This window comes from Salvelinus fontinalis, unplaced genomic scaffold (genome assembly GCF_029448725.1).
Source record: "Salvelinus fontinalis isolate EN_2023a unplaced genomic scaffold, ASM2944872v1 scaffold_0335, whole genome shotgun sequence".
NCBI classification, from domain to species: domain Eukaryota; kingdom Metazoa; phylum Chordata; class Actinopteri; order Salmoniformes; family Salmonidae; genus Salvelinus; species Salvelinus fontinalis.
Window position 1 is genome coordinate 192,501 of NW_026600544.1, and position 12,263 is coordinate 204,763.

At 50.3% G+C, this 12,263-nt stretch overlaps 1 protein-coding gene across 1 annotated transcript in view; it reads left to right on the plus strand.

Annotated features, from left to right (window-relative positions):
* LOC129845671 (teneurin-2-like) overlaps positions 1–12,238 on the plus strand; it is a gene marked incomplete at its 5' end in the record, with an annotated part of 82,907 nt that extends 70,669 nt beyond the window's left edge. The window contains 3 exons of the mRNA XM_055913542.1: positions 2,874–3,074; positions 3,478–3,663; positions 10,886–12,238. Coding sequence (XP_055769517.1) covers positions 2,874–3,074; positions 3,478–3,663; positions 10,886–11,142 — 644 coding nt within the window. The remainder of the gene's footprint in view (positions 1–2,873; positions 3,075–3,477; positions 3,664–10,885) is intronic.
* Positions 12,239–12,263: the final 25 nt, after the last annotated feature.

Below are 12,263 nucleotides of genomic sequence, written 5' to 3' on the forward strand. Positions count from 1 at the left end.
GACAGGTTGAGATCTGAAGAGGTGATGGAAAGGACAGGTTGAGATCTGAAGAGGTGAGGGAGAGGACAGGTTGAGATCTGAAGAGGTGAGGGAGAGGACAGGTTGAGATCTGAAGAGGTGAGGGAAAGGACAGGTTGAGATCTGAAGAGGTGAGGGAGAGGACAGGTTGAGATCTGAAGAGGTGAGGGAGAGGACAGGTTGAGATCTGAAGAGGTGAGGGAGGGGACAGGTTGAGATCTGAAGAGGTGAGGGAGAGGACAGGTTGAGATCTGAAGAGGTGAGGGAGAGGACAGGTTGAGATATGAAGAGGTGAGGGAGAGGACAGGTTGAGATCTGAAGAGGTGAGGGAGAGGACAGGTTGAGATCTGAAGAGGTGAGGGAGAGGACAGGTTGAGATCTGAAGAGGTGAGGGAGAGGACAGGTTGAGATCTGAAGAGGTGAGGGAGAGGACAGGTTGAGATCTGAAGAGGTGAGGGAGAGGACAGGTTGAGATCTGAAGAGGTGATGGAAAGGACAGGTTGAGATCTGAAGAGGTGAGGGAGAGGACAGGTTGAGATCTGAAGAGGTGAGGGAAAGGACAGGTTGAGATCTGAAGAGGTGAGGGAGAGGACAGGTTGAGATCTGAAGAGGTGAGGGAGAGGACAGGTTGAGATCTGAAGAGGTGAGGGAGAGGACAGTTTGAGATCTAAAGAGGTGAGGGAGAGGACAGGTTGAGATCTGAAGAGGTGAGGGAGAGGACAGGTTGAGATCTGAAGAGGTGAGGGAGAGGACAGGTTGAGATCTGAAGAGGTGAGGGAGAGGACAGGTTGAGATCTGAAGAGGTGAGGGAGAGGACAGGTTGAGATCTGAAGAGGTGAGGGAGAGGACAGGTTGAGATCTGAAGAGGGGAGGGAGAGGACAGGTTGAGATCTGAAGAGGTGAGGGAGGGGACAGGTTGAGATCTGAAGAGGTGAGGGAAAGGACAGGTTGAGATCTGAAGAGGTGAGGGAGAGGACAGGTTGAGATCTGAAGAGGTGAGGGAGGGGACAGGTTGAGATCTGAAGAGGTGATGGAAAGGACAGGTTGAGATCTGAAGAGGTGAGGGAGAGGACAGGTTGAGATCTGAAGAGGTGAGGGAGAGGACAGGTTGAGATCTGAAGAGGTGAGGGAAAGGACAGGTTGAGATCTGAAGAGGTGAGGGAGAGGACAGGTTGAGATCTGAAGAGGTGAGGGAGAGGACAGGTTGAGATCTGAAGAGGTGAGGGAGGGGACAGGTTGAGATCTGAAGAGGTGAGGGAGAGGACAGGTTGAGATCTGAAGAGGTGAGGGAGAGGACAGGTTGAGATCTGAAGAGGTGAGGGAGAGGACAGGTTGAGATCTGAAGAGGTGAGGGAGACGACAGGTTGAGATCTGAAGAGGTGAGGGAGAGGACAGGTTGAGATCTGAAGAGGTGAGGGAGAGGACAGGTTGAGATCTGAAGAGGTGAGGGAGAGGACAGGTTGAGATCTGAAGAGGTGAGGGAGAGCACAGGTTGAGATCTGAAGAGGTGATGGAAAGGACAGGTTGAGATCTGAAGAGGTGAGGGAGAGGACAGGTTGAGATCTGAAGAGGTGAGGGAAAGGACAGGTTGAGATCTGAAGAGGTGAGGGAGAGGACAGGTTGAGATCTGAAGAGGTGAGGGAGAGGACAGGTTGAGATCTGAAGAGGTGAGGGAGAGGACAGTTTGAGATCTAAAGAGGTGAGGGAGAGGACAGGTTGAGATCTGAAGAGGTGAGGGAGAGGACAGGTTGAGATCTGAAGAGGTGAGGGAGAGGACAGGTTGAGATCTGAAGAGGTGAGGGAGAGGACAGGTTGAGATCTGAAGAGGTGAGGGAGAGGACCGGTTGAGATCTGAAGAGGTGAGGGAGAGGACCGGTGGAAAGACAGAAAGAAGCGAGTGAAGATGCGAGCATAAGGTCATGATAGAGAAGAAAAGAGGTAGATGAAAAGAGAGAGAGAGAAGTGACATATAGAAGCAGAGGAGGGCAGAGAACAGGGTCAGCATTTTCCTCCACTCTTCATTTACCCCCTCCTTTCCCCCTCTGTTTCTTATTCACCTTTTTCCCTTCTCGCTCTCTTAAATGTGATATCCATCACGCCCGAGTCACTCAAACAATTTACCTGAAGTGGCGATGACACATAAATCTATATGTGTGACCCTCCAGTTCTGCCTCGCCAACAGAATGGAGCGCCCAGACAGCAGCGTGTGAAAATGAGTGGGGAGGGAGGTTTTAGACAGGTGGAGAGAGGGAGCGCTGGGGGAGGAGGGGAAGGGGAGAGAGTGGGTAGTCAGCAGAGGGAAAGGGGGGTTGGGGGAGAGAGGGAGAGGTAAAGAAACAGGAAGAGAGGGGGGAGGTGTCAAAAAGAGGGAGTTAGGGGGATTTGGGGAATGAGAGGAGGAGGAGGGGAGTGGGGGCGTATAGTTTGCCAGGAGGGGGTAATTTGTCAAATTGGTTTTCACTCACTGTTCATACTCACATCTGCCTGTCAGCCAGTCTGCCAATGTCAGATTATCCCCAGTGCATTAGCACACACACACTAAGATACAGGGAAGGTTATATGTGAGGAAACGCAGCCTTCTGAGTGAAAAGTATTGACTTATTAAATGCCTGTGAAAGGCTGTGTGAAGACAATTACCAACATGTATTACGACATGCTGCAAATCAGATGAAGGAAACACGAAGCTAGTATTTCTCAGTATTTTAAACATTATTATCTTTCTCTCTCTCTCACCCTCTCTTTCTCCCTCTTTCTCTCTCCTTCTTTTCTCCCTTTCTCTTTCCCTCCCTCCTCCTCTCCCTTTCTCTCCCCCCCCCTCCCCCTCTCCCTCTCTCTCTTCTCCTCTCTGTCTGTAGTGGACTGCCTGGACCCGACCTGTTCTAATAATGGTATCTGTGTAAACGGGGAGTGCCACTGTAAACCCGGCTGGGGCGGCCCACACTGTGAGCTGCAGCGGGCACTATGCCCAGACCAATGCCATGGCCATGGTGCATTCATACCAGACACTGGCCTCTGTAGCTGTGACCCTAACTGGATGGGACCAGACTGCTCTGTAGGTCAGTAGTACCCTATTCTGTCATCTGTAACCTCTGACCTCTAACCCCTAACCTTAACCCTTTACCTCTAACCCTAACTGGATGGGACCAGACTGCTCTGTAGGTCAGTAGTACCCTATTCTGTAATCTGTAACCTCTGACCTCTAACCCCTAACCTTAACCCTTTACCTCTAACCCTAACTGGATAGAACCAGACTGTTCTGTAAGTTGATACATCAGCTAACGCCTTACCGTTTGGGTGGGCCTAACCCTTAAATATTGCACAATCCTCCTTGCCTTTTATCCTAACCCCAATCCAAGCTGCCCCGTGGCTTACCCTAACTCTAGTAGTTATGCCTAACCCAACCCCAATGACAGTAGCTGTGTGTAACTCTTTACATGCCTCTCTCCTCCCTCTCTACAGAAGTGTGTTCTGTGGACTGCGGGACTCACGGTGTGTGTTTGGGCGCAGCGTGTCAGTGTGAGGAGGGCTGGACAGGTACCGGGTGTGACCAGCGAGTGTGTAACCCACTGTGCATCAAACATGGAACCTGCAAGGACGGCAAGTGCCAGTGTCACCAGGGCTGGAATGGAGAACACTGCACCATCGGTAGGTGGGGAGAGGAGGAAGAGGAGGAGGAGGAGGAGGAGGAGAAGGAGGAGGAGTGTGTGTGTGTGTGTGTGTGTGTGTGTGTGTGTGTGTGTGTGTGTGTGTGTGCGTGTGCGTGTGCGTGTGCGTGTGCGTGTGCGTGTGCGTGCGCAGAATAGATTGATGGAAGTTTGGATGCCTCGCTATTTTGATTTACTCATAATGCTTTGAAATAGGAAGTTTAATTTCCCATTCACCATTTCATCCGAGCAGCGCTTTTCCTCAGAACACTCCGGTGTCAGAAACACAGTGGGTGGGGGAACAACACTTTGTGATATCAACTCTCTGTTCCCCACTAGAAACTAGGGCGGCTTTGTATGCTGCGTCTTTCACAAGACAAAACTCCTCACTAGTCTGCTTGTGGGTGCTGATCTCGGCTATGCATGTGATCTACTGTAGGCTATGCATGTGATCTACTGTAGGCTATGCATGTGATCTACTGTAGGCTATGCATGTGATCTACTGTAGACTATGCATGTGATCTACTGTAGGCTATGCATGTGATCTACTGTAGGCTATGCATGTGATCTACTGTAGACTATGCATGTGATCTACTGTAGGCTATGCATGTGATCTACTGTAGGCTATGCATGTGATCTACTGTAGGCTATGCATGTGCATTTTAAACTCCTTCCTTTCCTTTTTTCATAACGCCACTCTCTCAACCTCTGCACGTTTTCTCTCAATGCAGACATGTGGGACTTGGTTGACAAAGGTAAAACTGTATTTTGGTTTTCAGCGTTTAGCTTCTCGTGCTGCATAGTAGTAGGAACTAGTCGCTGCTAAGTCGTCTGTGGGTTTGGGGCTGGCTGGCGTTGGTAAACTTGGCCCAGTAGACTAGTCATCTGTGTGCTATCTATATATCTATATTTCTATATCTATATCTCCATATCTATATCTATATCTCTCTCTGTCTGTCTGTCTGTCTGTCTGTCTGTCTGTCTGTCTGTCTGTCTGTCTGTCTGTCTGTCTGTCTGTCTGTCTGTCTGTTACCAACCAACCAGTGTTTTACCATTCACAACCACACAACCATTGTGGCCTGGGGTTACCATCCACAACCTCTCAGCCACTGTAGCTAGGGGTTACGATCTATAACATCACAGCCACTGTAGCCAGGGGTTACCATCCACAACCTCACAGCCACTGTAGCCAGGGGTTACCATCCACAACCTCTCAGCCACTGTAGCCAGGGGTTACCATCCACAACCTCACAGCCACTGTAGCCAGGGGTTACCATCCACAACCTCACAGCCACTGTAGCCAGGGGTTACCATCCACAACCTCACAGCCACTGTAGCCAGGGGTTACCATCCACAACCTCACAGCCACTGTAGCCAGGGGTTACCATCCACAACCTCACAGCCACTGTAGCCAGGGGTTACCATCCACAACCTCACAGCCACTGTAGCCAGGGGTTACCATCCACAACCTCACAGCCACTGTAGCCAGGGGTTACCATCCACAACCTCACAGCCACTGTAGCCAGGGGTTACCATCCACAACCTCTCAGCCACTGTAGCCAGGGGTTACTATCCACAACCTCACAGCCACTGTAGCCAGGGGTTACTATCCACAACCTCACAGCCACTGTAGCCAGGGGTTACCATCCACAACCTCACAGCCACTGTAGCCAGGGGTTACCATCCACAACCTCTCAGCCACTGTAGCCAGGGGTTACTATCCACAACCTCTCAGCCACTGTAGCCAGGGGTTACTATCCACAACCTCATAGCCACTGTAGCCAGGGGTTACCATCCACAACCTCACAGCCACTGTAGCCAGGGGTTACTATCCACAACCTCACAGCCACTGTAGCCAGGGGTTACCATCCACAACCTCACAGCTACTGTAGCCAGGGGTTACCATCCAGAATATCACAGCCACTGTAGCCAGGGGTTACCATCCACAACCTCACAGCCACTGTAGCCAGGGGTTACCATCCACAACCTCACAGCCACTGTAGCCAGGGGTTACCATCCACAACCTCTCAGCCACTGTAGCCAGGGGTTACCATCCACAACCTCACAGCCACTGTAGCCAGGGGTTACCATCCACAACCTCACAGCTACTGTAGCTAGGGGTTACAATCCAGAATATCACAGCCACTGTAGCCAGGGGTTACCATCCACAACCTCACAGCCACTGTAGCCAGGGGTTACCATCCACAACCTCACAGCCACTGTAGCCAGGGGTTACCATCCACAACCTCACAGCCACTGTAGCCAGGGGTTACCATCCACAACCTCACAGCCACTGTAGCCAGGGGTTACCATCCACAACCTCACAGCCACTGTAGCCAGGGGTTACTATCCACAACCTCACAGCCACTGTAGCCAGGGGTTACCATCCACAACCTCACAGCCACTGTAGCCAGGGGTTACTATCCACAACCTCACAGCCACTGTAGCCAGGGGTTACCATCCACAACCTCACAGCCACTGTAGCCAGGGGTTACAATCCAGAATATCACAGCTACTGTAGCCAGGGGTTACCATCCACAACCTCACAGCCACTGTAGCCAGGGGTTACTATCCACAACCTCACAGCCACTGTAGCCAGGGGTTACCATCCACAACCTCACAGCCACTGTAGCCAGGGGTTACAATCCAGAATATCACAGCTACTGTAGCCAGGGGTTACCATCCAGAATATCACAGCCACTGTAGCCAGGGGTTACTATCCACAACCTCACAGCCACTGTAGCCAGGGGTTACCATCCACAACCTCACAGCCACTGTAGCCAGGGGTTACAATCCAGAATATCACAGCCACTGTAGCCAGGGGTTACCATCCACAACCTCACAGCCACTGTAGCCAGGGGTTACTATCCACAACCTCACAGCCACTGTAGCCAGGGGTTACTATCCACAACCTCACAGCCACTGTAGCCAGGGGTTACTATCCAAAGATCATAGTTCACACTGTGTCTGTTAACCTTTATATTTCCATGGTGATAATGACTGTATACAGTTTACTGAACCACTAAGGCACAGGAGGTGGTTCCCTAGTACCAGTCACTCCATCCCAGTTCCCCTCAACCACTCTGTCATATGGGGGTATATAACAGAACAGGCCCCCTCAGCCTCTCTCTCGTATGGGGGTATATAACAGAACAGGCCCCCTTAGCCTCTCTCATATGGGGGTATATAACAGAACAGGCCCCCTCAGCCTCTCTCTCGTATGGGGGTATATAACAGAACAGGCCCCCTCAGCCTCTCTCATATGGGGGTATATAACAGAACAGGCCCCCTCAGCATCTCTCTCGTATGGGGGTATATAACAGAACAGGCCCCCTCAGCCTCTCTCATATGGGGGTATATAACAGAACAGGCCCCCTCAGCCTCTCTCATATGGGGGTATATAACAGAACAGGCCCCCTCAGCCTCTCTCATATGGGGGTATATAACAGAACAGGCCCCCTCAGCCTCTCTCATATGGGGGTATATAACAGAACAGGCCCCCTCAGCCTCTCTCTCATATGGGGTATATAACAGAACAGGCCCACTCAGTCTCTCTCTCATATGGGGGTATATAACAGAACAGGCCCCCTCAGCCTCTCTCATATGGGGGTATAATACAGAACAGGCCCTCTCAGTCTCTCTCTCATATGGGAGTATATAACAGAACAGGCCCCCTCAGCCTCTCTCTCATATGGGGGTATATAACAGAACAGGCCCCCTCAGTCTCTCTCTCATATGGGGGTATATAACAGAACAGGCCCCCTCAGTCTCTCTCTCATATGGGGGTATATACCAGAACAGTCCCCCTCAGTCTCTCTCTCATATGGGGGTATATAACAGAACAGGCCCCCTCAGTCCCCCAATTGATCCAGTTCTGAACCACAAACGTTTCCACTTGACAAAGATCACAGCGAAACAGTGATATGTACCATACATACACACGACAGGATGGATTGTTTGTTTACACACACACACACACACCACACCACACCACACATCACACCACACCACACATCACACACACCCAAAGGTTAGGAGTTAGGAGTTGTGTTAAAGTCCTGTGACAGGATCCAATGTCCCCCAACCAAACTGAATTGAACAGAAGGCTATAGATCCCCTGTGGATGGTTTGGAGTGTCCTCTGCCCTACTAAAGTTAATAAGATGGCTTTCACTGTTGTCCATGGCAGTACCCAGGGGAGAGGGGGGAGGAAGAAGAGAGGGTGCGAGGAAGAGGAGAAAGGGGGGAGCGGGAGAGAGAGAGGAAGAGGAGAGAGGGGGGAGCAGGAGGGAGAGAGGGAGAGAGGAGGAGGAGGGGAAGGAGAGTGAGAGAGGTGAGATGTGGGAGGAGGAAGAAGAGAGAGTGACAGAGATAGAGAGAGAAATGGAGAGAGACTGGAAAGAGAGGGAGAGCTCATATGTAGATTGAAAACAGAGAGAGAGAGTTTTATGTGCCAGGGTGTTTCCTAGTGTGTTGTCATCAGGTCCATCCATGGTTTCAGGATTTATGTCTGTAACCTTCACTAAGTGACCTTTAAGGAGGAGACAGCTGGATGACATGACTGCTGCTAGGCTGCTGGGTAATGGAACCAACCTTCTGTTGGACGCTATGTCTTCTATCTACTCGTCCGTTCTTTTCTGCTCTCTCTCTCTCTCTCTCTCTCTCTCTCTCTCTCTCTCTCTCTCTCTCTCTCTCTCTCTCTCTCTCTCTCTCTCTCTCTCTCTCTCTCTCTCTCTCTCTCTCTCTCTCTCTCTCTCTCTCTCTCTCTCACACACACAAACACACTCTCACCTTCCCTCTCTGTGTGTGCTGACCCATAACCCAAGGCTTTTTAAGGGCGATTTCATCACATCCAACTACATTAGTGAGGGGAATGGACTTAATAGTTTCTGAAATCCCACTTTATTCTGGTTAGTATGAGGGGAATTTAATCGTCCTCTAGCATTAAGGAGAGGGCCTGCCTGCCTGCCTGCCTGCCTGCCTGCCTGCCTGCCTGCCTGGCCTGGCTAGCCGATCAATGCCCCATATAGATTCTGCTGTCCTTGCTCTGCATAACGGTCGGTCTGCTTAAAATGGATCCATTTTACAGACAATCCTGGCTAACACTCTGTTGTGCTCAATGGTCCTGGGCCAACACACACATACACACACACATACACACACACATACACACTCAACACTCAATGAGGCGGAACAGTACATGGCTGGTCTGAGGGCCGGACCCTTTTTTTACATTTTTGCCTAAAATGACATACCCAAATCTAACTGCCTGTAGCTCAGGACCTGAAGCAAGGAAATGCATATTCTTGATACCATTTCAAAGGAAACACTTTGAAGTTTGTAGAAATTAGTTATTAATGGAGGAGAATATAACACAATAGATCTGGTAAAATATAATACAAAGAAAAGAATGTGTTGTTTTTTGTTTTTGTTTTTGTTTTTTTACATCATCTTTGAAATGCAAGAGAAAGGTCACAATGTATTATTCCAGGTTAGGTGCAATTTGGATTTTGGCCACTAGACGACATCAGTGTATGTGCAAAGTTTTAGACCCATCCAATGATCCATTCCATTTCTGTTCAAAATGTGGTATCAAGACTGCCCAAATGTGCCTAATTGGTTTATTAACACATTTTCAAGTTCATAACTGTGGACTCTCCTCAAACAATAGCATGGTATTCTTTCATTGTAATAAATACTGTAAATTGGACAGTGCGGTTAGATGAACAAGAATTTAATCTTTCTGCCCATATCAGATATGTCTATGTTCTGGGAAATGTCCTTATTACTTAAAACGTCATGCTAATCACATTAGAGCACGTTAGGCCAACCGACCCGTGGGTGGGACACCGATCCCGTAGAATATTTAACCACTCAGAGTTAATGCCCAACCTTAACCACTCAGAGTTAATGCCTAACCTTATGATTTTGGAGTTGATGCCTGAACTTAACCTTAAACACTGTCAAATTAGATTTTTGGAACAACTTTGAAATTTGAAGTTTGAGTCTAATTCTGACGTGAGACTGTGAGAGCTTGTTGGGTACACAGTATGGAGAATGGAAATTAAAACTGCCCTGCAGATATCTAATTGATGTGTTGTGTGGTCAATCATTGTGGCTTTCAGGAATGCTTTACCATAATCATTGGATTGACTGAGACCTTTAATGCATTAAAACACAATAAAGTATGTCTCTCTTTCTCTCTCCCTCCCCCATCTATCACTCTCTCTCTCCCTTCTATCTCTCTCTTCCTCCCATTCTTTCTCTCTATCCCTCCCCCCCACCTCTCTCTTTCTGCCTCCCCCTCACTCTCTCCCCAATCTCACTCTCTCTCTCTCTCTCTCCCTTCTATTTCTCTCTTCCTCCCATTCTTTCTCTCTCCCACCACTCTCTCTCTGCCTCCCCCCTCACTCTTGACCCCACTCTCTCTCTCTTTCCCCCTCTCTACCTCCCCCCTCACCCCCCCTCTCACTCTCTCTCTCCCCCTCCCTCTCTCCCTCCATCTCTCCCTCCCCCTCTCACTCCCCCCTCAATCTCTCTTACCCCTTTCTCTCCCTCTCTCCCTATCTTCCCCCCTCTCTCTCTCTCTCTATCTCTCTTGCTCTCTATCCCCCCTCTCCCCCCTCTCTCTCTCTCCCTCCCCTCCTCCCATTCTTTCTCTCTATCCATCCCTCCCTCCCACATCTCTCTTTCTGCCTCCCCCCCACTCTCTACCCCACTCTCTCTCTCTCTTTCCCCCTCTCTACCTCCCCCCTCACTCTCCCTCCCCCCTCTCACTCTCTCTCTCCCCCATCCCTCTCTCCTTCCCCCTGCCCCCCTCTCTCTCTTGCTCTCTCTCTGCCCTTCCCCCTCTCTCTCCCTCCCCCTCTCTCCCCACTCTCTCTCTCTCTCCCTCCCCCTCACTCTCTCTTACCCCTTTCTCTCCCTCTCTCCATATCTTTCCCCCTCTCTCTCGCTCTCTCTCTCTCTCCCCCCTCTCTCTCCCTCCCCCTCTATCTCCCTCCGCCTCTCTCTCCCTCCCCCTCTCTCTCCCTCCCCCTCTCTCTCTCCCTCTCTCCCGCTCTCCCTCCCCCTTTCTCTCTCCCCACTCTCTCGCTTTTTCTCCCCCTCTCTCTCTATCTCTCCCCTCTCTCTCTATCGCTCCCTCCCCTACTCTCTCTCTTACTCCTTCCCCCTATATATCTTTATCTCTCTCTCTCCCTCCCCCTCTCTCCCTCTCCTCAGATGGTTGTCCTAACCTGTGTAATGGTAATGGTCAGTGTACCATAGGGGAGCAGAGCTGGCACTGTGAATGCCAGACAGGCTGGAGGGGTGCCGGATGCAGCGTTGCCATGGAGACCTCCTGTGCCGACAACACGGACAATGAAGGAGGTACATTTACATTTACATTTAAGTCATTTAGCAGACGCTCTTATCCAGAGCGACTTACAAATTGGTGCATTCACCTAATGACATCCAGTGGAACAGCCACTTTACAATAGTGCATCTAAATCTTTTAAGGGGGGGGGGGGCAGAAGGATTGCTTTATCCTATCCTAGGTATTCCTTGAAGAGGTGGGGTTTCAGGTGTCTCCGGAAGGTGGTGATTGACTCCGCTGTCCTGGCGTCGTGAGGGAGTTTGTTCCACCATTGGGGTGCCAGAGCAGCGAACAGTTTTGACTGGGCTGAGCGGGAACTGTACTTCCTCAGTGGTAGGGAGGCGAGCAGGCCAGAGGTGGATGAACGCAGTGCCCTTGTTTGGGTGTAGGGCCTGATCAGAGCCTGAAGGTACTGAGGTGCCGTTCCCCTCACAGCTCCGTAGGCAAGCACCATGGTCTTGTGTGTGTGTGTGAAATTAAGGGTTAGACCTCTGGTAGTCCAGCAGTGCAAACTTTTCATCTTAAGTTGAAATAAATTGTAAGGAGAATGAAGTAACCTTTCATAGTTTCTGTACAGCACTTTGAGATATCAGCTGATGTAAGAAGGGCTATATAAATACATTTGATTTGATTTGATAGTAATATGTGTATGTTTGAGACACTGAAACTATCTCACCTCTCCACTCCCCTCTCTCTCATCCTCTCTTTCTCCCTTATCTCTCTCTCCCTCCTCTCTTTCTCCATCCTCTCTCTCTCCCTCCTCTCTTTCTCCCTCCTCTCTCTCCCTCCTCTCTCTCTCTCCTTCCTCTCTCTCTCCTTCCTCTCTTTCTCCCTCCTCTCTCTCTCTCCCTCCTCTCTTTCTCCCTCCTCTCTCTCTCCCTCCTCTCTTTCTCCCTCATCTCTCTCTCCCTCCTCTCTTTCTCCATCCTCTCTTTCTCCCTCATCTCTCTCTCCCTCCTCTCTTTCTCCATCCTCTCTCTCTCCCTCCTCTCTTTCTCCATCCTCTCTTTCTCCCTCATCTCTCTCTCCCTCCTCTCTTTCTCCCTCCTCTCTCTCTCCCTCCTCTCTTTCTCCCTCCTCTCTCTCTCTCCCTCCTCTCTTTCTCCCTCCTCTCTCTCTCCCTCCTCTCTTTCTCCCTCATCTCTCTCTCCCTCCTCTCTTTCTCCATCCTCTCTTTCTCCCTCATCTCTCTCTCCCTCCTCTCTTTCTCCATCCTCTCTTTCTCCCTCCTCTCTCTCTCCCTCC